Source organism: Herpailurus yagouaroundi, unplaced genomic scaffold, assembly GCF_014898765.1.
Source record: "Herpailurus yagouaroundi ecotype Mexico unplaced genomic scaffold, PumYag 332, whole genome shotgun sequence".
Classification (NCBI taxonomy): domain Eukaryota; kingdom Metazoa; phylum Chordata; class Mammalia; order Carnivora; family Felidae; genus Herpailurus; species Herpailurus yagouaroundi.
In genome coordinates, this window is record NW_024412549.1 from 233,959 (window position 1) to 261,723 (window position 27,765).

Consider the following 27,765-nt stretch of genomic DNA (forward strand, 5'->3'; position numbering starts at 1 on the left):
TGCATGTGATGTGAGGTACAGGTCAATTTTCATTCTTCTTCACAAGGATATACAGTTTTTGGAACAAAATTTATTGAAGACACTATCCTTCCCCCATTGTATGTTTTGACACCTTAAAGATGAATTTATTATAAATGTGTGGATTTCTTTTTGGGCTTTCTATTCTCTTCCATTGATCTATATGTCTGTTTTATGCCAGTATTATGCTGTTTTCATTATTATAGCTTTGGAATGTATTTTGAAGTCTTGTGGTGTGATTTCCCCCCGTGTTCTTTTTGCTCAACATATCCTTGGCTTCAGTGTTTTTGTGGTTCCAAATGAATTTTAGGATTTTGTTTTCTATTTGTTAAGAAATTCATTGGAATTTTGATAGGGATTGCATTGTATCTGTAGATTACTTTGGGTAATATGTACCTTTTAATAATATTAATTTTTCCAATCCATGACATGATATTTACTCATTTGTGTCTACTAAAATCTTTTCATTGATGTCTTTTAAAAAGTTTTCAGTATAATATCTTTCACCTCCTTGGTTAAATGATCTCCTAGGTATTTTTTTAATACTACTGTAAAGGGATAGTTTTCTTAATTTCTTTTTTTAGATAGTTCATTGTTAGTGTATAGAAACACAACAGATTTTTGTATGCTATTTTATATCTTGCAACTTTATTGAATTTATTAGTTCTACAGCTTTTAGTTGATCTTTGCATTATTCTACATGTACTATCAAGCCATCTGCAAACTGAGTATTTTATTTTTTCATTCAGATTCAGATGACTTTTTTTCTTGCCTAATTGCTCTAGTTGAGACTTGTAGTCCTATATTCAATAAAATGGTGACTATGGGCATCTTGTCTTGTTCTTGATCTCACAGGAAAAGCTTTTAGCTTTTCACTTGTGAGTATGATGTTAGCTGTGGGTTTCTCATATAAGGCCTTTATAATGTTGGGGCACCTTTTTACATACATAACTTGTTGAGAGTTTTATCCTGAAGAGGTGTTGGATCTTGTCATATGCTTTTTTGTGTCTACTTAAGTGTTCATGTGATTTTTAACCTGATGTCTGTTAATGTGGTGTATTATACTTCTTGATTTGCATATGCTAAATCATCCTTTCATCTCAGGGGTAAAACCCACTAGGTTATGATTTCTGATACTTGTAATATTCTGTTGAATTCAGATTAATTGCATTTTGTTGCAGAGTTTTGTATCTATGCTCATCAGTGTATTGACCTATAATTTTCTTGTAGTGCACTGTTCTGCCTTTGTATGAAGATAATGCTGGCTTTAAAAAATAAGTTTGCAAATGTTCCCTCTTCTTAAACTTTTCAGAATAGTTGACAAGGATTGGCATTAATTTTTATCTTAATATTTAATAAAATTCACCTATGAAATTATGTCCTGGGCCTTTCTTTATGAGAGGGTTTTGAATACTGATGCAATCTCTTTAGTCCTTACTGGGCAGTTCAGATTTTCTATTTCTTCATGATTCAGTCTTCATAGGTTGTAAGTTTGTAGGAATTTATCCATTTCTTCTAAATTATCTGACTTTTTGGTGTTATTTGTTCATAGTGGCCTTGACATAGTGATCTTTTGTATTTCTGTTTTATCAGTTGTAAGATCTTCTTTTTCATATATAATTTTTTTACACCTTCTCCCATGTTTCTAAGGTAGTGTAACTAAAGATTTGTCAATTTTGTTAATCTTTCCAAAAAACAAGTCTTAGTTTCACTGAACTTTTCTATTGTTTCTCTAGCTTTTCTTTCATTTATTTCTGCTATGATCTTTAGTATTTCCTTCCTTTAATAATATTGGGTTTAGTTCCTTCTTCTTGTATTTCCGTAGAGTGTCCATTTAGGTTGTTTATTTGAGATTTCTCTTCTTTCTTTATTTTATTATTTTTAATATTTAATTTTTTTGAGGGAGAGAGAGGACATGAGTGGGGAGGGGCAGAGAGAGACCCAGAATCCGAAGCAGTCTCCAGGCTCCAAGCTGTCAGCACACAGCCCAAACCGGGGCTTGAACTCACGAGCTGTGAGATCATGACTGAGCCGAAGTCAGACACTTAACCAACTGAGCCACCCAGGCTCCCCTTTCTTCTTTCTTAATGTAGGAATTTATTACTAAGAAATTTCTCTCTTAGAACTGTTTTTGCTATTTCCCTTTGGTTTCTGTATGTTGTGTTTCCATTTTCATATATCATAAGATATTTTTGATTTACCTTTTGTTTTCTTTTTTGACCAACTGGCTTCTCAGAATCATGTTGTTTAATCTCATTTGTCAATTTTTCACCTTGCCTCCAGTTATCGACCTCTAGTTTCATATCATTGGCATTGATGAACATTCTTGAGGATAACAATTTTCTAAATTTGTCAACTTGTCTTGTGATCTAACATATGATTTATCCTGGAAAGTGTTCCTTCTTGAGCTCTGAGAAGAATATGCATTTTAGTGTGTTGAATGGGATGATCTATGTATACCTGTTAGGTCCATTTGATATAAAATGTACTTCAAGTCCAATGTTTCCTTATTGACTCCAGGTCTGGGTGATCTATCCATTGAAGAAAGTTGGGCATTGATGTCCCCTACCATGATTGTATTATTTATTTCTCCCTGGATTTTTGTTTGTAAATCTCCAAAATGTGGACAGTTTCTTGGGGATTGAAAACAGCAGAGCTTTTACAAATATTTCCATTCCTTCAATTAACTTATTCCTGTCTTTTTTCTCTCTTCAGTCTCATTCCTGTCCTCTCAATTTACTTTCTTATTTTCTCTTTCTCAGTAGTTTACTTCAGTATGATAATGATTATCATCATGATAGGTGAAAGCAAAACTTGGAGACACAGGAATAATTGAGGATAAGTAATTTGACGAACAGCAGAAAGAGAAAAAAGGAAGGATGCACTGAGGAAAGAAGGAACAAAATTATGACAATATTATTTACTTTTGAAAACTTTTCCAGTTAAGTATTAAAAATTATATAGTGATTGTTTCAATTAAATAAGTTGTGAAGAATTAACTGACAACTCAATTGGATAGTGCTGCAGTATCTACCAATGTAAAAAAGTGAAAGTGACAAAGGCTGAAAAACTATTTGTATGCATTCATTGCCATTATTCACTTCCTAAGTTCTTATGATGAATTCCAGAACCCTCGGGGTGCTTGGGTGGCTCAGTTGGTTGGGAGTCTGATCATGACTTCGTCTCAGGTCATGATCTCACTGCTTGTGGGTTCGAGCCTCCCGTAGACCTCTGTGCTGACAGCTCACAGCCTGCGACTGCTTCGGATTCAGTGTCTCCGTCTCTCTCTGCCCCCAGCCCACTTGTGCTCTGTCTCTCTTTCTCTCAAAAATAAACATTAAAAACATTTAATAAAATCCTATGCCAATAGTTGACAAATGAATAATACTTGTGTGTATATATATATTATACATACAGATATAACATGTATGTATAACATATGCTTATATGAATAAACATGTAATTGGTGACTATATATATCATAAATATATATATACACACACACACATATATATTCCATATATCTCCATATATCCCACTCGCACACACACGCAGATCTGTATGTGTGTGTGTGGGTAGGGGGTATATGGAGATAGAAGGATAGACATAGAAAAAGTTAAAGAACTTATTAGGGGAAGAAAGAATGAAAATGTTATAAAAAGATGTTAATAAAGTGTAACCACAAGAACTAATAACCCACATTTATTCTCTAAATTCAGTAAAATCATCACTCTTCTCCCTTCCTTTTTCATTTCCTGGAGAGCATTATGTAAATCAAAGTGAGCTCACCTGCTTCCAAGTGTGTGTGTGTGTGTGTGTGTGTGTGTGTGTGTGTGTGCATGTGCGTGCAGCATCCTGGTTACTTTTGACTTTACATTCTTATTTTTCAACAAAGTCTAATTTTCTTCTTGTCTGTTTACCTTGATATTTACATTAATATCACATTAATCCTTTTGTTTTGTTTTTCAGAAGAACTTCAGAAAAGAAATGTGAGACCTGAAACCATAAAAATCCTTGAAAAGGGCACAAGCAGCAATGTCTCTAACATCAGCCCTAACTATATCTTTCTAGATATCTCTTCTGAGGCAAGGGAAACAAAAGCAAAAATAAACTATTGGGACTACATCAAAATAAAAACTTTCCATTCCATCCTATGGGATGGAAGAAGGGTAGTATCCAAAATATATAAAGAACTGATACAATTAATATCCAAACCATAATCCAATTACAAAGCCATAGAAGACATGAACAGACATTTCTCCAAAGAAGACATACAAATGGCTAACAGACATGTGAAAAGATGCTCAACCTTACTCATCATCAGGGAAATGCAAATCAGAACTACAATGAATTATCACCTCACACCTGTCAGAGTAGCTAAAATCAACAAGACAAGAACAACATGCATTGAGGAGGATGTGGAGAAAAATGAACTCTCATGAGCTGTTGGTGGGAATGCAAACTGTGGAAAACAGTATGGAGGCCCCTCAAAAAATTAAAAATAGAACTACCCTATGATCCAGCAGTTGTACTATTTGTTATTACCCCCAAGATATACAAAAACACTAATTCAAAGGAATACATGCACCCTTATGTTTATTGCAGCATTATTTACAATAGCCAAACTATGGAAGCAGCCCAAATGTCCATCCATGGATAAGTGGATAAAGATGTGGTATATATATACAATGCAATATTATTCAGCCATAAAAAAAATGAAATCTTGCTATTTGCAACAACATGGATGGACCCAGAGATTCTGATGCTAAGTGAAATCAGAGAGACAAGTACCATATGATTTCACTCATATGTGGAATTTAAGAAACAAAACAAAGGAGCAAAGGAGAAAAAAGAGAGCAAGAGACAAACCAAGAAACAGCCTCTTAACTGCAGAGAACAAAATGATTGTTGCCAGAGGGGAGGTGGGGGGGGGTGTAAAAGATAAATCAAAGTAGTCCAGAGCTACCCCAAACCTGGAGGGTGCAGCATCCTCAAAATGGAGGCCATCACTGTGCTCTTCCAGTGGCTGACTGCTTGGCCTATGACATACTACCACAAACAGCAGGCCCCCAAGATTGAAATGAAATGTGGCTTTGTGAATACAATGTGGGCTCTGGAGTCAGAAACTCTGCCATTTGTTGGCTGGGTGACTTCAGATGTCTCAGCCTTGAAGAGTTTCATTGTAAATGTTATTAAGGATTAAATAAATTGTACGTGTAAAGTATGTGTCTAATATAAAGCCTTGGAGTTCATATAATTTTATTACTCCCCTTGTTGTCTACAGTGGCTTGAAATCCCATTCACTGGCTCTTTTTTCCTAGCACCACAGACCTCTTGACTTTCCCTTACTATCTAATTCCAATGGCTTCCCTTCACCGGTTCACCCTCCATTTGTTTCAAGGCCCTCCTTTTTATAGATATAGGAATTTTTCTCTCTTCTAATTATTAAACATTTATTAAGTGCCTATTCTATAGGAAGTTCTCTGCTTCAAAATGTCTAGAAGTTACAAGGATGAAGGAAACAATCTCTGGCCTCAAAATGTCTGGAAAATAAGAACTTATTCAAGAGCCCAAATAGAGTAAATCCCCTTTCAAAATCATAAAATCCCCCTCCAAAATATTCTGAAGTCTTCCCAGCCTCTTGGTCCTCAACTTCCTTTCTTCTTGTCTCTCTGAAGTTCTAGTTCTTTGTTATGACACAGATTCTGGAACCTTCACAGGCCACACTCCTTTAGTCTGCTTAGGTCTGATTAACCTGAGCCACATAGTTCCTCTGTAACCCTCTGCATGCTTGTCTACAAGGACCTCTGCCACATCCAAGTTCATACTGCTCAGAAACAGTGAGCTTGGGGTGTTCCTTTTATCTTGATCTCCCTTTGACAAAGAAATCCGGATGACACAGAACCCTCTGAAGACAACACCTGAAAAATGGCAGTCTTGGGTATGGACTGACTCCTTCTCTAAGGTCACCCAGACCTTACTGGCTCAGAACTCTTCTCTTCAGAGACTTTAACACACTCCTTATCTGTCTGCTTTCTTTCAAATTCAACATCCTTTCTTTCACTCTCATTGATTCCTCTGGGAGCCTGAGGAAAACCACTCAGAGTCACCTCAGCTCTAGAGTGAGGACAATGATTTCTTCTTTGGTTTCAAGAGTTTGGACAACTAAAACAAAACAACCATCCTCTGGAACAATAGGAAAATTCCTTAGCCTGTTGTCTTACTTCTGGTAGTATTGCTCACTTTATAATGTTTTAACCCTTCTTCTTATTTTCCTCAAAAATGGAATGGATCATCTTTTGTCTAATAGCCAGAACATTTCAGACACCACTCAAAGGGAGTACTGCCTTCCAGAAGCTTGATCCAAGTACACCACCTGGTTATCCCTTCCTCCTCTAAGGATTACTTCACATCAGTTATGAAATTCTGACTTGCCATGAAAGAGGCCAAACTATTTACTATTCATTTTAGTGGTCCATTAGGAGCAAATCTCTGAAGGTTGTTTTGTTGGGAAATTGTTCTCACGTGACCTAACAACTGAAAGATTGTGTAGACATATGACTGATTTTCCCCAACTTGAGGTGTTTCATTACATCTTGAGGTGAATTCATCTACTGCTTTCTTGCAGCAGCTTAATCTTGGTGTAATTAAATTTTTTAGCCCTTCATAGTTCAGTTGTCTCAGCATTTATCACTGTCACAGGCAGATTTATGATTGGTTTATTCACTCATTTATTCATTTCTTCCTTCTGCCACCTTCCCTTCCTACATCTTTTTCTTTCTCTTTCTCTTTTTCTCTTTCTTCTTTCCCTCCCTCCCTCTCTTCCTTTCTTCTCCCCAGAGCTCCTTAGTCTCAGTTCTTCATAACCGTAGCAAGGTATCTACTTAAGATTTGTCTCTCCAGTTATACATAAATAGATATAGGCTAGCAGTCCCAGCATGGGACTTTGGGAGAAATTCTATTAACCAAAGTAACAACTGTCACAAATATGTCTTATCATGAGAGGCTTTGTGGGTGATGACTGAAAGGTCTTTCCCAATGATAAGAAATTTCTGTCTTCTGTTGTGGTTTTCGTTAATATGATCATGTTCAGTCAGGGGCCTCTAAAATTTTTGATCGCCTACCCATGTAAAAGTATTTGTACACACACTGCATACACTGCATACACACACACACACACACACACACACACACACACACACGTTGTAAACATACTACTGTACTAATACATGCTTCAAAACAGAAAATCTAGAATTTTAGTTGTAATATAAAATTACATAAAAATAGAACTAATATTTTTTCTCACACCCCAGTCAATTACTTTACTTTGTATCAATGATTTCCTCTAACCTTCTGCCTACATAGAGTAAGGGATTCAACTAAGGAGGAAATGTGTCACATTTTCCACTCTCTAAACCAAGGGTACATAGAATCTGAGGTTCTTAGTATCTGACCAATAGGACCAATATAAATAATGAGTAGGGGAAGGAATGTGGAGACAATAAGATAAGGAACATTAAGGAAGAAAGCAGAAAAGGGGGCATAGGGGAGATGCCTATTTGGTGAAAACAGTTAAGAGGTGACCAGAAGCTGTCTCTGATCATGACACAGTCTAAATAAGAAAGAGTACAGTTGAATTTTTGTTGCAGAAATAACTTTGGCTGTCATCCTGACTCTACTGGGACTTGTTATTCTGGCTATTTTATTAACAAGATGGACACGACGCAAACAAAATGGTGAGTAACAAGTCAAAATGGAGATTCCCTGTGAAAGTCACAGTGGAAGGAATGCCAAGGTTCAGTCTCAGTTTCTACTTAGTTGATAGCTAGAGACTTTGCCAATATTCTGGGAGCCCATGTCAATACATGAACCACAGAATCTTTGACCTACTAGTGATTCCCCCTGCACTTTTAAACTCCCAAAGCTCATATTACCAATAAGGCCAACCCCCCCAAAAAGCAGACTGAATTTAACAACAGTAACAACAAGAATACTCTAAAATTATCTGAGACCCAAGGGAAATTATCTGAGGAATAAAAATGGAAAAAAGAAGACACTGTGCTAGTATTATATAAAAAGAATTCAAGAATTTTAGTGACTTCATACAGAAGAGATGATAAGAGACCAGTATACAGTATTTGTCAATGAACCCGAGATGGGACTCATGTAGGCAATAATGTATTTCCATGCCACAACATCTCTCTTTCCAGGATTTTCCTTAGTATTCTCCCACCTCCCTTCTAATCAGCTGCATCCCCTCCTTATTTCTCATCCTAGCACCTATGTGGAGAATTAGTGTGGAGGGATAGGTAGAACAGGGCTGGCTGGAGGTGCTTAAAAGAGGTAGGAACCAGTAATGCATCATATTAGGGGGCCACCTTGGGAGCAAGAACCACAGTTTAGAGTGAGGAGAGTTGCGTTAGGAGGAAAAACACCTCTTGCAAGTAGATAATTGTAATATTTTTGCTTGATTCTTCCACAGAAATTGATGTCTCAAGATACAGTTCAGAACAAAGTAAGTACTTAGATCCATGAGAAAAGGAAAAGTTAGAAAGCATAATGGCATTTCTATAAGTCAGGGATCAAATCTGTCTTGTTTATCATTGTATTCCCAGCACCTTGCATAATGCATCATTCCATGAACTGAACTTCTAATTTACTGGGAGAAACCCACCACCAGAGATTTCCATGCAACACTGAGTGTCAAACTGAAACTGGGCAGAATGAACTAATAGAGGGTAGGTCTGCATGATTCTGAGGCTCTCTTCAGATGCCTCCTGTGGTCCAAGAGCAGCAACAGAAATACCAAGCCATGAAAACAGCAGACTCCTCAGGCAATGGAACAGAAGGTCTCAATCTGGTAGTGAAGAGGGCCTCAGCAAGGTGGGTAGGTAGGCGAATGGAATGTAGCTAGGAATAGCAAGAGTGAATACAACTAAGATAATTATGATTCAAAAGAGAACCAAGTTCAAGATGTAAAGAGGTGAAGCAGATTTTCTACGGCAATGTCTAGTAAGATGCCAAAGTTGCTGAAAAGACAGCCCAGGATTAGTAAGAGAAGAAAAACAGGAGTTAAGTGCTGGAGTACCAAGAAGGAAGAGTATTCTGAGGCCCTTCTGATTACTATGTAGCCCGGTGAAACTGATGACCAGCACGGTCACTTACCACCTGCTCCTGCTATGCACAGTCCTAGTTCCTGCAAAAAAAATTAATTCCTATTATTATTCACTATCAGGAGTTCATGTCTACATTAGCTCTCAGAGTCTTAAAGCTCCACTCATTTTCAAGAAGCAAAACCATGGAGCACTCTCTCCTTTTTTCTCCAGGTGCTGGTCTTCTGGACTATGAAGATGGTAGAGGTAAATAGATTAGGAACTACTACAGAATTAATGGAAGAATGTGTTCCTTAGAGCATAAAATGAACTCATCTCCCTTTGAGTATGATTTGTTAAGTCAGCACATCTTTTCCTGTCATACTATCTAACTGCCAATCCATCTGTGTGTGCGCGTGTATGTGTATATATGTATATAAATAAGATTTCAGCACTTTTCTCAGAAAAGACAAATAGGCCTCCTTCCTAAGACCATTAAAAAAATCCCTTCCAACTCCTGTTTATCCCAAAATCATGGAAAGGCTAAGAAACCTCTCTGAAACAATTTCCTGGATGGGTAAAATAGGGATAAAGTACATAAAATTCATGAGTTGTCATAAAGTCTGAATACTCTGCATAAAAAGATGCTTTGTAAAGCTATAAAGTACAATAGGTGAGCACAACTTATATTATCTTCATTTTAGAAGGTGAAATTGATACTCAAAAGGTTATGAGACTTACCCAAATTCACCTAGCAAAAGGAGGAGTTGGATAGAAAATCCAGGTTTGTGGCCCTGAGTCCAGCACTCATATTCTCAATTACACTATCCCCACTTGGTTAAGACAAAAAAGGCTCATTTTATACTGAATTTCAGTATTTATTATTAATATTACTAATATTAAATTAATCAATATTAATCAAATCAGGACATGTGGTCTAATGTAACTGAAAAACAACATAAAGCTTATTTGAAATAAAACATCCAGAAACCTAATGGTTCTAAGTAGATTCCAAGGCACTCTACTTTTTTGTAGCGACACACACATGTACGCATGCATACACATGTGCGCGCGCACACACACACACGCACACACACACACGCTACAAGTATAGGGATTCACATTTCCAAAAGGAGAGAGGAAGTAGCTTGATCACGCTGCTTGCTGTCATGCCCCACACTTGGCCTCTTGGTCCATGCCTCCTCCTCTTACTTCTATGATTCATCTGTCATGAACAACAGAGTGAGGAGCAAAGCATATGGCATCCTTTCTTTCTTTTCTGAAATGGAATCCAAAGAAAATGGGAATATCTGGGAAGGGAGAAAAATCTTCCTGGCTGGATTTAGACATACGATGAAACATTTCTTGATGCGCTGTTAGTAAATTTAATCTGTTTCTTTTCTCCAAAAGATTTTCCCTCTCAGAGATCTAAAAGAGGAAGAGGTAAACAGATTTTTACCTAATAAGAAAACGATGCAGACATAGTTGCCAAGGTAGAATCTCATTATGTTTTCATGTTGTCTTTCAGGATTCCGACATTTATATTCAACAGAAAGTGGTAAATAAATTATATGCTGAATTGCTAAGAAATTAATACAGAAATCCATTTATGAGAAATTAAGAATCTTATGTTTTTCCTTCAACCCTCTAGACACTTCATATGATGATCGAGGTAAGTATATTTAGAGATTATGGTAAAATTAAAAAGGAAAATCAATGCTTTTTAAACTGTTATAACAGGAGGTGCTTTAAAACCTAGGTAAAATAATAGGAAACCAAAGTAACAAATAGAGGATTCTGAGAAGTATTCATAAATGTTTCCCTTCACACTGTGCATTATTTTTACCCCTAGTACTATCCAATTCCTCTTTTATCCACCTACTAATAGGCTAAAAGTAATCTGAGTACTCAAGAAAAATTCAAATGCTAGCCACTCAGTGTGCCGTTCTTCACATAAATGTTAAGAAATGGAGGAATAAACCCCTGAAAATTCGTCACATTACAGTTTGACCTGTGTACTGAAATTCCAAGAGCACAAAGAAGGGCTGCTTTTGTCTACTGTTGTCATTTACATCTCCTGTTTCTTGGGAAACCCCCTCAGAATAGTTTATCATCATGACACCACATTAAATCAGTGCAAGAAGCTAATGTAAGGGTACACAGATAAGTAAAATGCAATATACAGTATAGGAGAGGAAGAGAATTAAGATGCACTTGGTACTTCCTATGTGCTAGCCACTCTTGTGGATGTTTTTCATTTTATTTTAATATCTACAAGTGACCCTGTGAACCACACAAGGGTGAACTACCCCAAAAGCCCCTGTGTCCGTTCAGGGCCTCTTCAGGTTGGCCTACAGGTTGCTTTGGTACAAATTAAAGAGTGCTCCTTTCTCTAGGCAGATGCAGCCCCACTCAAGAATACTGCTGGGATTTCAGTCCCCAAATCCCTCTGTGCTCTGAACAACCTATACAACCATAATACAGTGGTCCTGAATATAGAGGAGAGGTATCTCACTCTTAACATGTCCAAAACCCAAGGCTTGATCCTGCTACTTACAGATATGGACACCTGCATTCCCCCAGGTGCTCAGGCCGTCTACCTCTTTAACTTCTTTATTTCACTCTCCTCATCCAATCCACCAGGAAATCACATCCCCACTACTTTCAAATTATATTCCAAATTAGACCACTTTTCACCATGATGGCAATCTTGGCCCAAGCATCAACATCTCTTCCTTGAACTGCTTTAACTGACCCTAACTGGTTTCTCTCTACTCTTGCCCTCTTATAGTCTGTTTTCCTCATAGTAAAGATAATCCTTAATAAGCAGTTCTTAAATCAATTAACTTGCTATGTATTGTTATCCCAAATTTACAGAAGAGAAATATATGCATGAAAAATGCTAGTGACTTGCCTAAAGCTATAGTGACTTGCAAGCCACTCAACCTAACAGAAATTCAGAATTGTCTGACTCTAGATTTCATGTAGTTTATTTTTACACAATTTAATAATATCTTATTAATTTCTTGCTATGGATCTTTAGTGTAGAGTCTGTAATCTTAGCTTCTTTCTATTCCAGGCAAACCTTGTATTCTTAGGGAAAACCTGGATCAATAAGTATTTTATTGTCCATTTTATTTGTGATCCAAAAAAGCCACAATTTAAAATTCATAAAGCCAAATGGCAACTTATTTCTTCAATTTCCCAATCACCTCTAAGGTGGCCCTATAAATCCTAGTCATCTTGTTTCTAAGTTTCCAAGCTCTACCACTCTTCCCTCTATCATCTCTGGACACAGAAATATAAATGTGGTGGTCAACTAGAGACTACAAAAATCTTCTGACGGGAAAATATTGGACAAGGTCACTGTATCAGTTTAAGTGCATGGAATTTAGTAAATTTTAAATTTTAAATTTTGGTATTTAAATATATCACATGTTATATCTATTTTTCAGTTTTTTAAACAATTTTTTATAGTTTATATATTTATTTTGAGAGGGAGAGAGAGCATGTGAGCAGGGGCGGGGCAGAGAGAGAATCCAAAGCAGGCTGTGCACTGTCAGTACAGAACCCAAAGCGGGGCTTGAACTCACAAATTGCAACATCATGACCTGAGCTGAAACTAAGAGTCGGATGCTCAACTGACTGAGCCACCGAGGTGCCCCACATCTTATATGTTAAAGTTGCCATGATAATTCAAAAGTTTTGAAAGGCACTGAATTTATTTTTAATGTTACTAATTTTTACAGCAAGTGTAAGTGCAGCACATCAAAGTGTTCAGCACCTTAGTATTTTCTGTTTTTAAAATACCAGCAGAGGCCCCTGAGTGGCTCAGGTGGTTAAGCATCTGACTCTTGATTTTGGCTCAGGCCATGATCTCACGGTTTGTGAGTTTGAGGGCCCACCCCCTAGCTGGGCCCTTCGTTACAAGCACAGGGCCTGCTTGGGATTCTCTCTGCCCCTCCCCCACCCACACAGGCATTCTCTGTCTCTGTAAAAATAAATAGATCAATCAATCAATCAATCAATAAAATACAAAACCAGGAGAAACAAGTAACACTAATGTAAACCAGAAGATTTTGTGTTTCTTGGACTTAATCACACTCAAGTATGTAAGGAAAGCACTCATTTTATTTTTTTTATTTTTTTTCCAATATATGAAATTTATTGTCAAATTGGTTTCCATACAACACCCAGTGCTCATCCCAAAAGGTGCCCTCCTCAATACCCATCACCCACCCTCCCCTCCCTCCCACCCCCCATCAACCCTCAGTTTGTTCTCAGTTTTTAAGAGTCTCATGCTTTGGCTCTCTCCCACTCTAACCTCTTTTTTTTTTTCCTTCCCCTCCCCCATGGGTTTCTGTTAAGTTTCTCAGGATCCACATAAGAGTGAAAACATATGGTATCTGTCTTTCTCTGTATGGCTTATTTCACTCAGCATCACACTCTCCAGTTCCATCCACATTGCTACGAAGGGCCATATTTCGTTCTTTCTCATTGCCCTGTAGTACTCCATTGTGTATATAAACCACAATTTCTTTCTCCATTCATCAGTTGATGGACATTTAGGCTCTTTCCATAATTTGGCTATTGTTGAGAGTGCTGCTATAAACATTGGGGTACAAGTGCCCCTATGCATCAGCACTCCTGTATCCCTTGGGTAAATTCCTAGCAGTGCTATTGCTGGGTCATAGGGTAGGTCTATTTTTAATTTTCTGAGGAACCTCCACACTGCTTTCCAGAGCGGCTGCACCAATTTGCATTCCCACCAACAGTGCAAGAGGGTTCCCGTTTCTCCACATCCTCTCCAGCATCTATAGTCTCCTGATTTGTTCATTTTGGCCACTCTGACTGGCGTGAGGTGATATCTGAGTGTGGTTTAGAAAGCACTCATTTTAAGAAAAGAGATGAGAAAAAAAAATACATGCTGTCTTTACATTTCTGGGTAGATCTTTACTTATACACTAGGAAAATATCAAATTGGACCATCATGCAACATAATTTAAGTCACTTCCAGCTTGTTGGTATTATTTATTTTTACACTTTTCATTAAAACAATAGCAACAATAGCATGACAACTTTTTGTGTAATTCGCTTTGTCTGTCTCCAGGTCTTTTAGAAAATGTTTCCATGACATCATTAAGAAATAAGTTTTAAGCTATAGGATGCACATCCAATCACAATAGATATGTGTGTGTGTGTGTATTCATTATAATTTCCCATCTCTTCATTAAATTTGAATTCTCAGTCAGCTGAGTCAATATTTTGCCATTTTTCTCTTACTTGGCCTCAACTTACTTTATAACTAATATATTAGTCTGTTTCAGTGTTTCTTTCCATGTATAGTTTGTTATTTCTTCTCACTACATATTTACCTTCATTAACCTTTGCCTGCTTTGTCTTGTCATTTGGCTCATAAATTAAGCCATGAAAAGATTTTGCCTCTAGTTTCTTGACTATTTGACTCTTTGACGGTGTTGATTGGATAATCCTCTCTTGATGATATCAAAACTACAGAAATAGAATATCCAAACTGATTTTTCTTGGTTTTACTTGTGTTTTCAGAGGGATCCAAAGGAGATTACAATTAAGTATTGTCTTGTTTTTCAACAAAATTCAACAAAAATTTGCTTCCCATCAGTAACACTTCTCTAGATTGTAAACACTTTGAGGAAAGAGAGAAACCATCAGTTCATACGAATATTAAGCAACAGAGAAAGTCTCCGAACACTGGTTTAGAATAGTCTGACAATAATAAACTGTCAGTTTCCAAACTTGGTCTGTTGGTTTCCATACTGACTGAGAGGAAAGGGAAAAAAAATAGAGGAAATGATGAGTGAGAAAAAACGAAAGAAATAGAAATAAAATAGAAGAAAAGAAAAGGGGATGGAAATGAGGGAGGGAGAGAGAAGGACAGAGAAAAATTAAGCCACAGAGTTTCGTAGAAATAACATCTGTCTACTAAAGTAGAAAAACCCTTATTAGAAATTGAAAGGATGAAGTTGGGAGTGGCCTCCAGTTCTCACCACCAGGTCAGTGGGTCTCCCTGGGCCTGGGCCTGGGCCTGGGCTTCAACTCCTAAGAGGGCATGATGACTGACACTGATATGGAAAGGTCAGGAATCGAAATTCTGATGATTCACCTCACGCTTCTGTATGTTTTAGCACCATCATTCAATTCCCTAGGTAAGTTCTTGTGGCTTTTCCACTGTCATCTGGTTTGCACACCTTGTAGTTTTTGTATTTGTCTTTTTGTCTCTTGAAGAAATTTTTAAATTAAAGTGCAAAACTAATTGACACTTGTAAATCCACACCCTAGGTTTCACAACTGATATTTTGTCATATTTCTCAAGTGACAGATAATCTAGAAATCCCTTTTGTCCCCATCCCTATACCCATTCCACTCTCCCCACTTCCCAAACTCTATAACGTACCATAAATCTTAAATTTATTTTCATCTGTTTATATAATCTCTATGTATCACTGAACAATACATAGTATTGTCTTGTATGTATTTCTTTAAAATTTTTACTAAAATGACATCATTTTGAAAGTATCATTACAGCTTGCTTTTTTCCTCCAAAATATTGTAATACTGAAAATATATAGAAATCCAAGGTATGCATTTTAAGTGCTAAATAAATATTCCAACTTACAAATACGTTTTTCTATTATTTCTCCTACTGAGGCATTCTCAATGTTTGCAATTTCTGCTATCATAAATATTGCTTGCGAAATGTCCTTAAGTAATTTGGAAAACAGTTTATCCAGAGTAGATACGCTGTAATGGGATTAATGAATTGTCATGTATATAACATTTATGTAACTTAAGCACATTTTTACTATACTATCTGTTGTTTAATTGAATTCCATGGTAGTTACATAACAGGCACACCAAAATGTGTAAAAGTTTCCCACTTCCCTGAATTAATAACCCCAATTCCATCATACTTTCACAATATTGCCACTTTGATAGGTATAAAATTTTTAATTTGCATTTTCCTGCTCATTCCTGAAACTGAGAATTTTCTTGTATGTATATTACCCACTTAGGCTTCACCTTACACAAACTATTCATTCACTGATTTATCCATTAGGTTATTGATTGCAGAAATTCTTTATAATTTTGAAAACTAATCTTTTATATTTTGTTAAATATTTAGAAATGCTTCCTCAAATTCTCTTACTTTTAAAATTTTGTGGTGTCTCTTGACATTTAGAAGGTTCCATTCTCCCTCCTCCCCAACCACACACACAATTTGTTGTAATAATATTTGTCAATCTTTTGTTTTCTTTTATATTTTGTGCTTTTTTTGGTCTTTCTTTCCTAGATATCACAAAGATGTTATACTATACTTTCTCTTAATAGTTACAAAGTTTCTCTTTCTACATATAGAACCTTAATCCAAATGGACGTTTCTGCATTTGGGATTTTTTTGTTTGTTTATAAATATAAAGGTCTAATTTTTCTAAAGAAAAATTTTCTTCTGGAAACCAACTATTCCAACTGAATTTATTAACTCACACATTCTTTCTCCACTGATTTGTAACACCTCTTTTATCTCGTGCCTAGTTTTTCCCTGATTTTCTCTTCTGTTTCAGTGAACTTTTGTCTCTTGCTTAATAGATCCTAAATTTCTTCCATTACTAAAGCTTCAAGACATGTATTATGAGGAACAGCACATTCTCTTTGTTGTTCTTTTCAGAAATGTTTTGGCTATTCTTGGACCTTTATTCTTAAACAAATTTTAGAATCCATTTCTCAGGGCGCCTGGGTGGCTCAGTCGGTTAAGCACTGACTTCGGCTCAGGTCATGATCTCGTGGCTTGTGAGTTCACACTCACAAGCCCTGAGTTGGGCTCTGTGCTGACACCTCAGAGTCTGGAGCCTGCTTTGGATCCTGTGTCTCCCTCTCTTTCTGCCCCTCCCCCACACTTGTTCTCTGTCTCAATCTCTCTCTCTCTCTCTCAAAAATAAAATAAACATTAAAATATTCTATTAAAAAAAAAAGAATCCATTTCTGAAGTTCATATGAGTCACACTAGGACTTCACTGGAATTTCACTGAGTCTATACATTTATAAAATCAGTTCTTCCCATGCATTAATACGATGATGTATCTATTATTCAAATCTTCTTATATGACCTTCAATAATGTTCTAGAATTTTCTCTAAAGGGTCTGGAACATCTATTGTTATATTAATTCCTATGCACATATTTGTTTTTGTTGTCAATGACATTTTTTTCTACTGGATTTTACAAATAATTATTGCCACTATATAAATAATTGTATGTTGTACTTTTGGAAGAGATTTTGGATCTAGCCAGCCTGCTGAGCTCTAGGAGTTTTAATAATTTAGAGTCTCTTGGATTTTGTATGTAAAATCCTATCTCCAAAACTAACAATTTTGAGTTTTCTTTCCAGTTCTTAAAACTGTTTCCTTATTTTATTGTTTTGCCCAAAATATCCAACACAATGTTAATACCAGCAGTGATCATACGCATCCCTCTTGGTATCTGACTTTAGCAGGAATGCCTCTGGTTTCACCATTAAATGTGATGCTTGCTTCCATTTGGCAGCTCCCTTTTATTGGGTTAAGACAATTCCTTTCAATTTCTAGTTTGCTAACAAAAATCTTATTAATAAGTTTGAATGTATTTTAATTAATTTTGTTTGTATTTAATGTCATAAAATTATTTCATTATTCTAAAAATTGCTCACTCTATCTATGGACATGCCCTATTTTTGTTCCTAGCATCACTGGGCTTGTGCCTTCTTTCTTTGATCATTCATGCCAAAGATAGTTGTTCCTACCTATTAATCTATTAAAAGCTCAATGGTGGGGGCCCTGGGGTGGCTCAGTCAGTCAAGCATGAAACTCTTGGTTTCAGCTCAGGTCACAATCTCACGGTTCATGGGTTTGAGCTGCACGTTGGACTCCACACTGACAGCACGGAGCCTGCTTGAGATTTTTTCTCCCTCTCTGCTCCTCTACCTCCTCAAAATAAATAAATAAATAAAAACTTAAAAAAGCAAAAATAAATTTTGGTTTTGTTAAACATCTACTAATTATTTTTCTCTATTTTATTAGTTTCTGTTTTTATTTTTAGTATTTCCTTCTTTCTACTTTTTCTTCCTTTTCCTAGTTTAATATGTGAAACTCTGCATAAATTTTAAGACTTTCTTATTTTCTTATAAGCATTTAAATCCATTCTGATGCTACTAAAAGCTTTGATATATAGCATTGTCTTTGATTTTCAGTTTAAACATTTCATAATTTCCATAATTTTAACAAATAAGTTACATAAAAAGTGTTTTAGTTTAATCCATTTTAGCTTTATTATTGATTTAAAATTGTATTGTATTATGATACAAAAGTGGGATGTGTATAATTTAGATTCTCTGAAGTGTGTTGAGACTTTTGAGTATCTGTAAGTAAACTTTCAAAGAATATTTTTTATTGGTTTGGGCTCAGGATTTTACCCACAGATGTACTATCAGCCCAAACTTATTAATATTCAAATGTTCTCTATTGTTATTCTTTTTCATGATATACTAGTTTCAAAAAGATATGTTTAAGACAACTACAATTGTCTCCTTTTGATGTCATTTTTCTTTTTAATACTTCCCATTTTTCCTTTACATATTTTGATTTTTGTTAGATGTATACAAGTTCATAATTGTTCTTTTTTATTAAATTTTGCTTTGTTCAATGATACCATGTCCATCCATAGACTCAGGAACACTTCTGGCTAAGTTCCACATTATCTGATACCAGTATTGCTCCAAAATCTTTGTTGTAATATGTGTTTGCCTGTTATTTATTTTTCTATCCTTTTATTTTCAACTTCACAGTTTGTTTTTGTCTCACTTGTATCTTTTTTAAATAGCATATTGCATGACTATGCATATTAACCATTATAAAATTTTTTCTCAAATAAATTTAGTCCATTTTACATTTATTGTAAATTGCTGATATATTTCATCTAAGTTATGCCAGTTTTATTGCATTTTCTATTTACCAGGTTTTGCTCTTTTATTTTTTAAATCTTCTTTCCTACTTTCTATTAGATTGCTAGATTTTGTTCCTTTTGCTTTATCTGTTTGGTAGCTTTTGTTTTCTTCATCCTTACATTTGTAACATGCATACTTCTTGATTTTTGCAAAAAAAAAAAAACAAACAAAAAAAACCTAATCAGTATCTTTTTCTTCCTCCAAGAGTAGACAATAGCCTCTTCAGACTATCTTCCCTGTCAATGTCTTCCATATAGTATGATTTAAAAAAAATTTTTTTAATGTTTATTTTTGAAAGAGAGACAGAGTGTGAAAGGGAAGGGGCAGAGAGAGGAGACACAGAATCTGAAGCAGGCTCCAGGCTCTGCTGTCAGCAGAGAACCCAATGCAGGACTTGAACCCACGGGCTGTGACATCATGACCTGAGCCAAAGTCGGATGCTTAACCAACTGAGCCACACAGGTGCCCCTATAGTATGATTTTTAAAAACAAAATTTTATACAAAATTGACTCCTTTATAAATAGCTTTAAAAAAATGTCAGCATTTTCTCTGTTTATAATTGTTTGTCATAGCCTGTGCCTTCTTCTCCTTAATTCTTGCCCAAGTATAATCCTTTAGTCATTCTTAAGGTCCTATATGTGTGTGAAAATGTCTTTAAGCCCTTTATGAATTAAAATACCTTTACTTCACCCTCAATCGTGAGAGTTTAAGTATACAATTAACATTTCTTTTCTCTCAAGATTTTGAAGATTTGTTCCATTTCCTTCTGGCATTTCTTATTGTTGATAACAATCTGCTATTAGTTTGATGGTTCCTAAGTAAATATGGCTTTAAGATTTTCTCTTTATCCTTGTATTCTTCATTTTAATTATGATGTATCTGGGTTTAAGATTAACTTCGTTTATCTTGCTCACGACTCAAGATTTTCCATTCTGTGGACTCATATCTTTCTTTAATTATAGAAAATTCTTCACTTTAACTGCTATGAATATATCCCATTTTTATAACTACCTCTATACTTATCTAACAAACTATAGTCTCTCCTTTTTTTTATTTTTTATTTAAATTTTAGTTAGTTAACATACAGTGCAATATTGGTTTCAGGAGCAGAATTCAGTAATTCATCACTTAATATAATACCCGGTGCTTCTCACAAGTGCCCTACAGTCTCTCCTAAGATTACTATCAAATATATGTAAAGATTCTCCTCTCATCTTTCTGGCCTGTTAACTTCTCTTTTGTCTATCTCGTCTTTATTAATTAAGTTAGTCTGTGACCTTGTAACAGATGAATCTTAAAATCTCAGTGGTTCTATTCATAAAATTCTTTTATTATGTAAAATCAGGGATGCCTGATTGGTAGTTGGCTCTCCTCTCAGCAATGACTTAAGCAAGCAAGTTCATCTTTTTTTTTAAGTTTATTTATTTTGAGAGAGAGAGAGAGAGAGAGAGAGAGAGAGAGAGAGGAAGAGAACCCATGTAGGGCAGACAGAGAGGGAGAGAGAGAAAATCCCAAACAGGCTCCTCACTGTCAGCACAGAGCCGGACGCAGGGCTCAAACTCAAGAACGATGAGATCATGACCTGAGCTGAAATCAAGAGTCAGATACTTAAGCGACTAAGCCACTCAGGTGCCCCCAAGAAAGTTCATCTTATCCTATGTATTTCCACCATTTTCAACTAACAGCTTCTAGGTTTATCACATCTGTCTTAAGTGAGCACAGGAGAAGAAGAGTAGACAGCATGAGTGGGAGGGTTTTATGGGGAAGCCTGGATGTTATTGTACATATCACTTTGACAATTACATTGGCTACAACTCAACAGTATAGCCCCACCTAACTGCAAGAGAATCTGGGGGAAATAGTTTAACCGTGTTGTATTAGTTTTCTTTCGCTACTGAAACAAATTACCACAAACTTAATGGCCTAAAACAACACAAATTTATTATCTTAGTTCTACATGTTAGAAATGTGACACATGTCTCACTGGGCTAGGGTGTCAGCAGGGCTGCACTGCTTCTGAAATTCTAGGAGCAAACCTGTTTCCTTGCTTTTTCAGTTTCTAGATATTCCTTGCTTCATGGTCTCCCATTCCCCATCTTCAGAACTAGCAAAAATTAACCAACCCACACCCACACAACACTCTAGCCTTTTTCCATTGTCATGTCTTTTTCTCTGACACCTTTTAATCCCCTGCTTCCAATTTTAAAGACTCTTATGATTCCATTGAGCCCACACAGATAATCCAGGATAATATATTTCCCTATTTAAGGTCAACTGATTAGCAACCTCAATTCCATCTGTAGCCTTAAATCCCTTTTGCCATGTAGCCTAACATATTCAGGTTCCATGGACAGGGATTAGGACAGGGACAACTCGGGGGGGGCCGTGGGGATCCTATCCACCACATATGTGCCTTGGAGAAAAAGGAAATTATTTGGTGAACAGCAAAGCAATCTCTATCACACTATCTCCTTATTTCTCGATACTCATTCCTGGATGATTTCCCTCATATTTACCATTCATTAATTCTTTCTTCAGTTCAGTCTATTTTCTTTGTTTTCTCACCTAATGATTTTCTAATTTAATGACTGTATTTTCTATATCTGCTATTTCCATTTTGCCCTTTATCAAATGTATTTGCTCCTGATTAATGCTTTCTTAAAGCTTTATGGATTCCATTCCTTCTTTCACATCTCCAAATATACTAAACACACTTGGTTAAAAATTCCTTTTGAATTCCCCTTTTTATATGTGTTACCCCAACTGTTGTGGCTATCAGTCATGTCATTAAGTCTCTTCAAATGTATTTTAACTTTAGTCTGTGAGTTCATTAGTTACCACTTGTTTGAATTCCTCATAAACTTCCCATTGTTGTAATAATCCTATTAATGCATAGATTTCATAGGTTAGTTTTTATAACTGTTTCTGCATTCATAGTTTCTTCCCTACATGAATGTAGGGAAACTACATGAATGGTTCAAATGTAAGCCTTATACCTGAACTTGGCTTACCCTGAGAGTTTTACAATTGCTAGAGACTCAATTTCCAGCCATAGCCTGGTACAAATAGATCACTTCCTGACAAACCCTGACAAACAGATCTAGATTAATGGTGCCTTTTTCACAGATAGTGCTTATGTGAGCCTTAGATATACAAGATGGCTAGTTCCAGGTTCTTCCAAGGCATGAGGTCTGTGGCCTTAATTTTCACTCCTGATTATGTGTTGAAAACCCAACCTCTCAAAAAGATACATGGGTGATGAAACCTCTTACTCGCTATTGAAATTATGGGCTCCCTCTTGATATAGGACTCTTGGAGACTTCTCTTACTAGTTTTCAAGTTAAGCTTCATATTTTAAAACTTTAACAAATACTGTGCCCAACTTTTCCAAGTGATTAGAGGAGAGGGTGAAATATCTATCTTGATAGCAAGCAATGCCCGTTTCCCTGCCCTGACTCTTTATCTTCTAATATCTAGAGATGTCCTGATTTTGTTTTCTTGGTATTAAACATCCCCACAGGAAACAAATGATTTTTGAAAAAAGTAGAGACCCCTTGTTGAAGCTATTAAGTAGCAATAGTTTGCTGCAAAGATCTTTCAAACAAAGGGGAAAAAAGAGAAAGAAAACTGAGATAGAAGAGGAGGAGAAAGATAGGTAGAGAAGGAAAACAGAACAAAAACAGCAGGATCTGGAAAGAAGAAAAACAAAGAGGCAGAAAAGTTTCCATGGACTAAGAAACTAGCAATCCCCCTAAACATTGTTATTCTCTTACTAGGAGAACTTAAAAGATAGGTTGCGGAGGTCTTGCAATCCTACCCTACCATAAGAGTATTACTGAGGAAATACACAAAAGCCTAAAATTTATAACCCAAAACGAATCCTTAAGTGGATATCCATCTGCCCACAACACTGCATTGCACCTGATCATAGAAAATGGGATGTGACCCATGGCAGTCTTCTTTCCCACAACCTCTTCCTTATATAGTAGCTGTGGAATCTGAAGTTCTCCCTGAAACACAAATATCTCATTCTTACTTTGTTTTCTTTTAGCACTGTCTCAATCAAGTATTGGTAAGTTCCTTTACTTTTCTCCAATTCAATTCAAGGTGCCCCCAGGTTTAAATGGCAACAATGAAGATATCTAATCCCCTACCTCCTTGAGCCACCACTGACACTCAGGGGTTGGTGCTCCCAGGGGTTCCCTATTTTGATACTCCCCAAATCAAAAACAGCAACAAAAAATGCCAAACAGCCAGGAGAACAAAGGGGTAAGTTCCTTTTCTGTTTCTCAATTCTATTCTCTTTGGTGTATCACAGACATGGGGATCATGTCCTAACTGTGGTTAGCCTTGTCCCTCATCTTCTTTTCCTTCTCCATCATTGAACATTTTACTTGAAATTAACGAGAGCTTTAGAAAATAAAAGGTCCATTGATTAAGAATGAAGAGAGAATTCAAATGGTTTTAGCTGGCTACAATGATTTCAGCAAAACAAAATATCTTCTTTCACTCAGAAACAAGAGGAAGGAAAGAGGTTGTTAAAAGGGCAGAGAATGGAAGAAAAGAGGAGAGTTGTAATTCAAAAAGCCATGTTTGTTGAGTCTATATTTACCGGTATTAGAGATGAGAAAAGTGAAGTTCAAGGACATTATCTAACCAAAAGGCACATAGCTCATAGAAAGTAAAATTGAAGTTCTAAACACTGACTTTTCGACTCTAAATCCCATGCTTGTCCAACTACCCCCAGGACACCATTGAAAATATTTAATTTTTCAGGGGCACTTGGATGACTCAGTTCAGTTGAGCATCCTACTCTTGATTTCGGCTCAGGTCATGATCCCAGGGTCATGGGATCAAGCCCTGCCTCAGACTCCATGCTGAGCATAAAGCTTGCTTAAGATTCTCTCTCTCCCTCTGCACCCCCTCCCAGTTCATGCTGTCTCTTAAAGAAAATTAATTTTTCAATTTAAAGTTATCTTCCTGAAATAAAAAGTCTCAAGAAATTTAGGATATTATGCATATATGAAAAAATGTTACTTCAATTTTTAAAACATAATTCAAAATGCAAAAAATGTGAATTAATCTGAATCTCAAAATTATTTTGCTAGTCTACTACTGTGGCATAACTGCATCCCATGAATGAGGCTGTTTTATTACATATATATGTAATATGTATATATTTATACATATTACATATATATGCCATATATATATATACACACACATATATATAGTATGGGATCAAAAAATTGACATTGTTCAGAGGGCTGCAAGAGACACAATATTTTATTTTATTTTTATTACTTTTTAAAAGTTTATTTATTTTGAGAGACAGAGACAGAGCGCTAGTGGGGGAGGGGAAGAAAGAGCAGGAGACACAGAATCCGAAGCAGGCTCCAAGCAATGTGATGGGATTTTAGACAGTAAGGAAGAAAATCAAATTAGGAGTTATACTAATCATTATGATAATATACTTCTTAAGATGAGAATTATCCTCTGATGGTAAATAAGGTAAATAAATATGTGATACATATTGGGTTTAATCTCAGAGGAAGGGAGTAATTAGTTATTATAAATAGTATTTAGCTGAAAGATGCATGGGGCCATTCATCCCTGAAGTTCAATAGGCTGTGTGGTTCTACAGGATGAATGAGGCCCTCCTGAGATGTACCTATACAGGCATACATAGATAAGGACTGCAATTCGAAACAATAATATAAAAATATGTACAGAGTTTATGTGCCAAGCTGTATCCTAAGCATAACAATCCTATGAAGTAGATATTATTATACATCTTGTATTTAAAATGAATAATCTTAGGCACAAAAACGTCAAGTAACTTGTGCAAGGTCACACAGCTATAAGGTAGAGGAACTAGGATTCAAATCCAAGTATTTTAGCATCTGATCTCCCACTGTACTTCATGAAAACTAATCAGGACCCCCTTTCTGTTAAATCAATTAATCCAGACTCCTGTGGATTTTTGTTATTATTCTTCAGCGTCGACTCCAGAAATGGTATTTAAGTCTCTTTCTATTTCTCAGTTCAGGAAAGAGAAATGTGAGTAAGCAGGAGGTCAAAATAAAGGAGTATATAAGGCAGCTAATGAAGGTTTAACCAAGACCTGGGTCTTCTGAGTTCCCTTAAGAGTTTCAATCTTCACACAGGCTGAAAAGAAAGAGTAAATGGCCTCCCTGCTCATCACCAGTCCTACAAGTCTTTCTGCGCCTCCATCACAGCACCAAAACACAGTACCCTTACACTATCCATGACTAAATCACACCGCAGGTGGCATAGAGGATTTGGTAATTCCTGGAGATGCCAGTGTGAGAGCTTCTCTCTGAAGCTTCTCTTCAAAGGGTATTAATTCTGACGACTTTAAGCAGAAGACCTCAGGAATTTATCTGTGTGTCCATTTAGTAGTTTACTAGGGAACCGAGCACGTCCTGATTGCTTCTCTGTCATGAAACCTTGGTATCTGGAGGCTTTTACCCTGTCTTCTCTCTCCTAGGCAGGCCCTAAATTTAGAATGTGAGCCCCATGGAGCACCTGAGTGGCTCAGTCAGTTAAGCCTCTGACTTTGACTCCGGTCATGATCTCACGGTTTGTGAGTTGCATCCCGGTGTCAGGCTCTGTGCTGACAGCTAGGAGCTTGGAGCCTGCTTCGGATTCTGTCTCTCTCTTTCTCTACTCCTCCCCCACTTGTGCTCTGTCTCTCAAAAATATATAAATGTAAAAAACAAATTTAGAATGTCAGCCCTTTTGCTTCCCCATTATCCTAGATTTTATCAGCTGAGGCTGAAAGACCCAGGAATAACAAGACTACAGTGTGTGGATTTAGACTAATTGAATCATTAAAAGTTGGGCTTAACAGAGCATTGTTAAACCCTGTTGTTTTAGAGATTAGTTAAATAAGGTCCCCAAAAGATGATGGAAATGATCAAAGATCATACTTTAAATTGGAGCAATTTAACCTCCAACGTAAGACAAATAAGGCAAATGCTTCCTTCTTTCATTCTTTTTTTTCATCCTTCCTTCAATAAATATAGTGGGGTTCATTCAATAGTAGTCTATATTTCTGTACTGTCATAATTTTTATTAAAAGTTACACAAATCTTCCCTATTATTTAGATCACTTTATAAGAGGAACACTCTAGAGATTAATAAAAAGAACAGAAAAAAATTGGGAGAGTCAATATGTAGGAAAGAAGTTAATTTACTTCATAAAGGAATATTCCAAAAGGAACAGAAAGAGAAAACTGTGTGAGGTACAGAGGAAAGTGCACTGAACCAAAGTCAGAAAAATTGGAGACTAAAACTGCATATAATTTTTATTAAAAAATTTTTTTCTGATGTTTATTTTTGAGAGAGAGACACACAGAGTGTGGGGGGGGGGCCCGGGGGGGGCCCAGAGAGAGAGGGAGACACAGAATCTGAAGCAGGCTCCAGGCTCTGAGCTGTCAGCACAGAGCCTGACACGGGGCTCAATTCCACGAGCCATGAGATTATGACCTGAGCCAAAGTCGGACACTTAACTGAATGAGCCACCCAGGCACCCCATAAATGACTGCATATAATTTTTAGCACACTCAGCCACAGACCTTCTCTTCTCCCAGCCTCAGTTTTCTTTTTTTATAAAATTAGAAATTTTTTTTTTAGAGTGAGAGAGCACATGCAAGTGGGGGCAGGAGAGGGCAGGAAGGATGTGGGGGGTGAGAGAGAGAGAGAGAGAGAGAGGGAATCACAAGTAGGCTCCATGCTCAGCACAGAGCCTGATGCAATCTCCAGGCTGGATCTCATGACCCTGAGATCATGACGTGAGCTGAAATCATGTGTCAGATGTTTAACTGGCTGAGCCACCCGGAAGCCCCAAATTGGAACCTTTCTAACATTGCCTTTCTTTGGTTCTTGAAGCTATTACATTATGGAGAGGAGATTTTCCAAACTGAGAAAAGAAAGAATGAGGGAGAAATGGAAAATAGGGGAAAGAAAAGATGCTGAATGAAATCAGAATATTGAAAATACAGTAAACCTGGATTCTCTCCTGACCACTTTTACTCCTGGAATAGTGTCCAAGGGGGAAGAAGGTTCAAGACCTGCAAGCGTGGTAATAATCCATGTGCCTATGGGGGAATGGAGGGTCTAAGGTGTCCTGAGGGTACAATTTCCAGAAAGACTCCTGGGAAATGGGTGGATTACTTAAACCATTAACTCTACTGATCTGAATATTTGTTACTGTTCTTTAGCTTTGGTGCAAGGATCCATGAGTAAGTTTTTCTTTTCCTTTCAAAATCTGGTATTGTAGGGCTCCCACACTAGGCAGAGGATGTCTCCCTGTCTTATTTGTTCCCTGGTATGTCAGAGTGGCAGGGCTTGAAGCTCATCATTCTCTGCCTTCTCCTTCATTAGGTATCTTACCTACGTCAGGCGTACCTGTCTCCCCTTCTTGTCTTGAAGCAAATTCCTCCACTTATGTCCAGTTATGGGACCTCATCTCCCAGCCCGACCTTCTCTTCAGCAGTCACAGCTTCTCCCTTCTATATCTTTGTATTTTCCTCTTCCAGTAATTCCCTCTCCTGAAAGTATAGAGCAGGTTTGGTTTTCTTCCACCCCAAACAGATCCTCCCTTGACTCTGTGTC

General features: G+C 36.7%; 1 protein-coding gene across 1 annotated transcript in view; it reads left to right on the forward strand.

Moving 5' to 3' along the window:
- The first annotated feature begins 4,940 nt into the window (after positions 1 to 4,940).
- The window catches only part of TSBP1 (testis expressed basic protein 1), an 85,475-nt gene continuing 62,650 nt past the window's right edge, over positions 4,941 to 27,765 (forward strand). Inside the window, exons 1-9 of the mRNA XM_040462546.1 lie at positions 4,941 to 5,959; positions 7,668 to 7,754; positions 8,501 to 8,533; positions 9,345 to 9,377; positions 10,521 to 10,553; positions 10,639 to 10,668; positions 10,762 to 10,782; positions 23,177 to 23,197; positions 27,372 to 27,392. Coding sequence (XP_040318480.1) covers positions 5,947 to 5,959; positions 7,668 to 7,754; positions 8,501 to 8,533; positions 9,345 to 9,377; positions 10,521 to 10,553; positions 10,639 to 10,668; positions 10,762 to 10,782; positions 23,177 to 23,197; positions 27,372 to 27,392 — 292 coding nt within the window. The 5' untranslated portion in view covers positions 4,941 to 5,946. The remainder of the gene's footprint in view (positions 5,960 to 7,667; positions 7,755 to 8,500; positions 8,534 to 9,344; positions 9,378 to 10,520; positions 10,554 to 10,638; positions 10,669 to 10,761; positions 10,783 to 23,176; positions 23,198 to 27,371; positions 27,393 to 27,765) is intronic.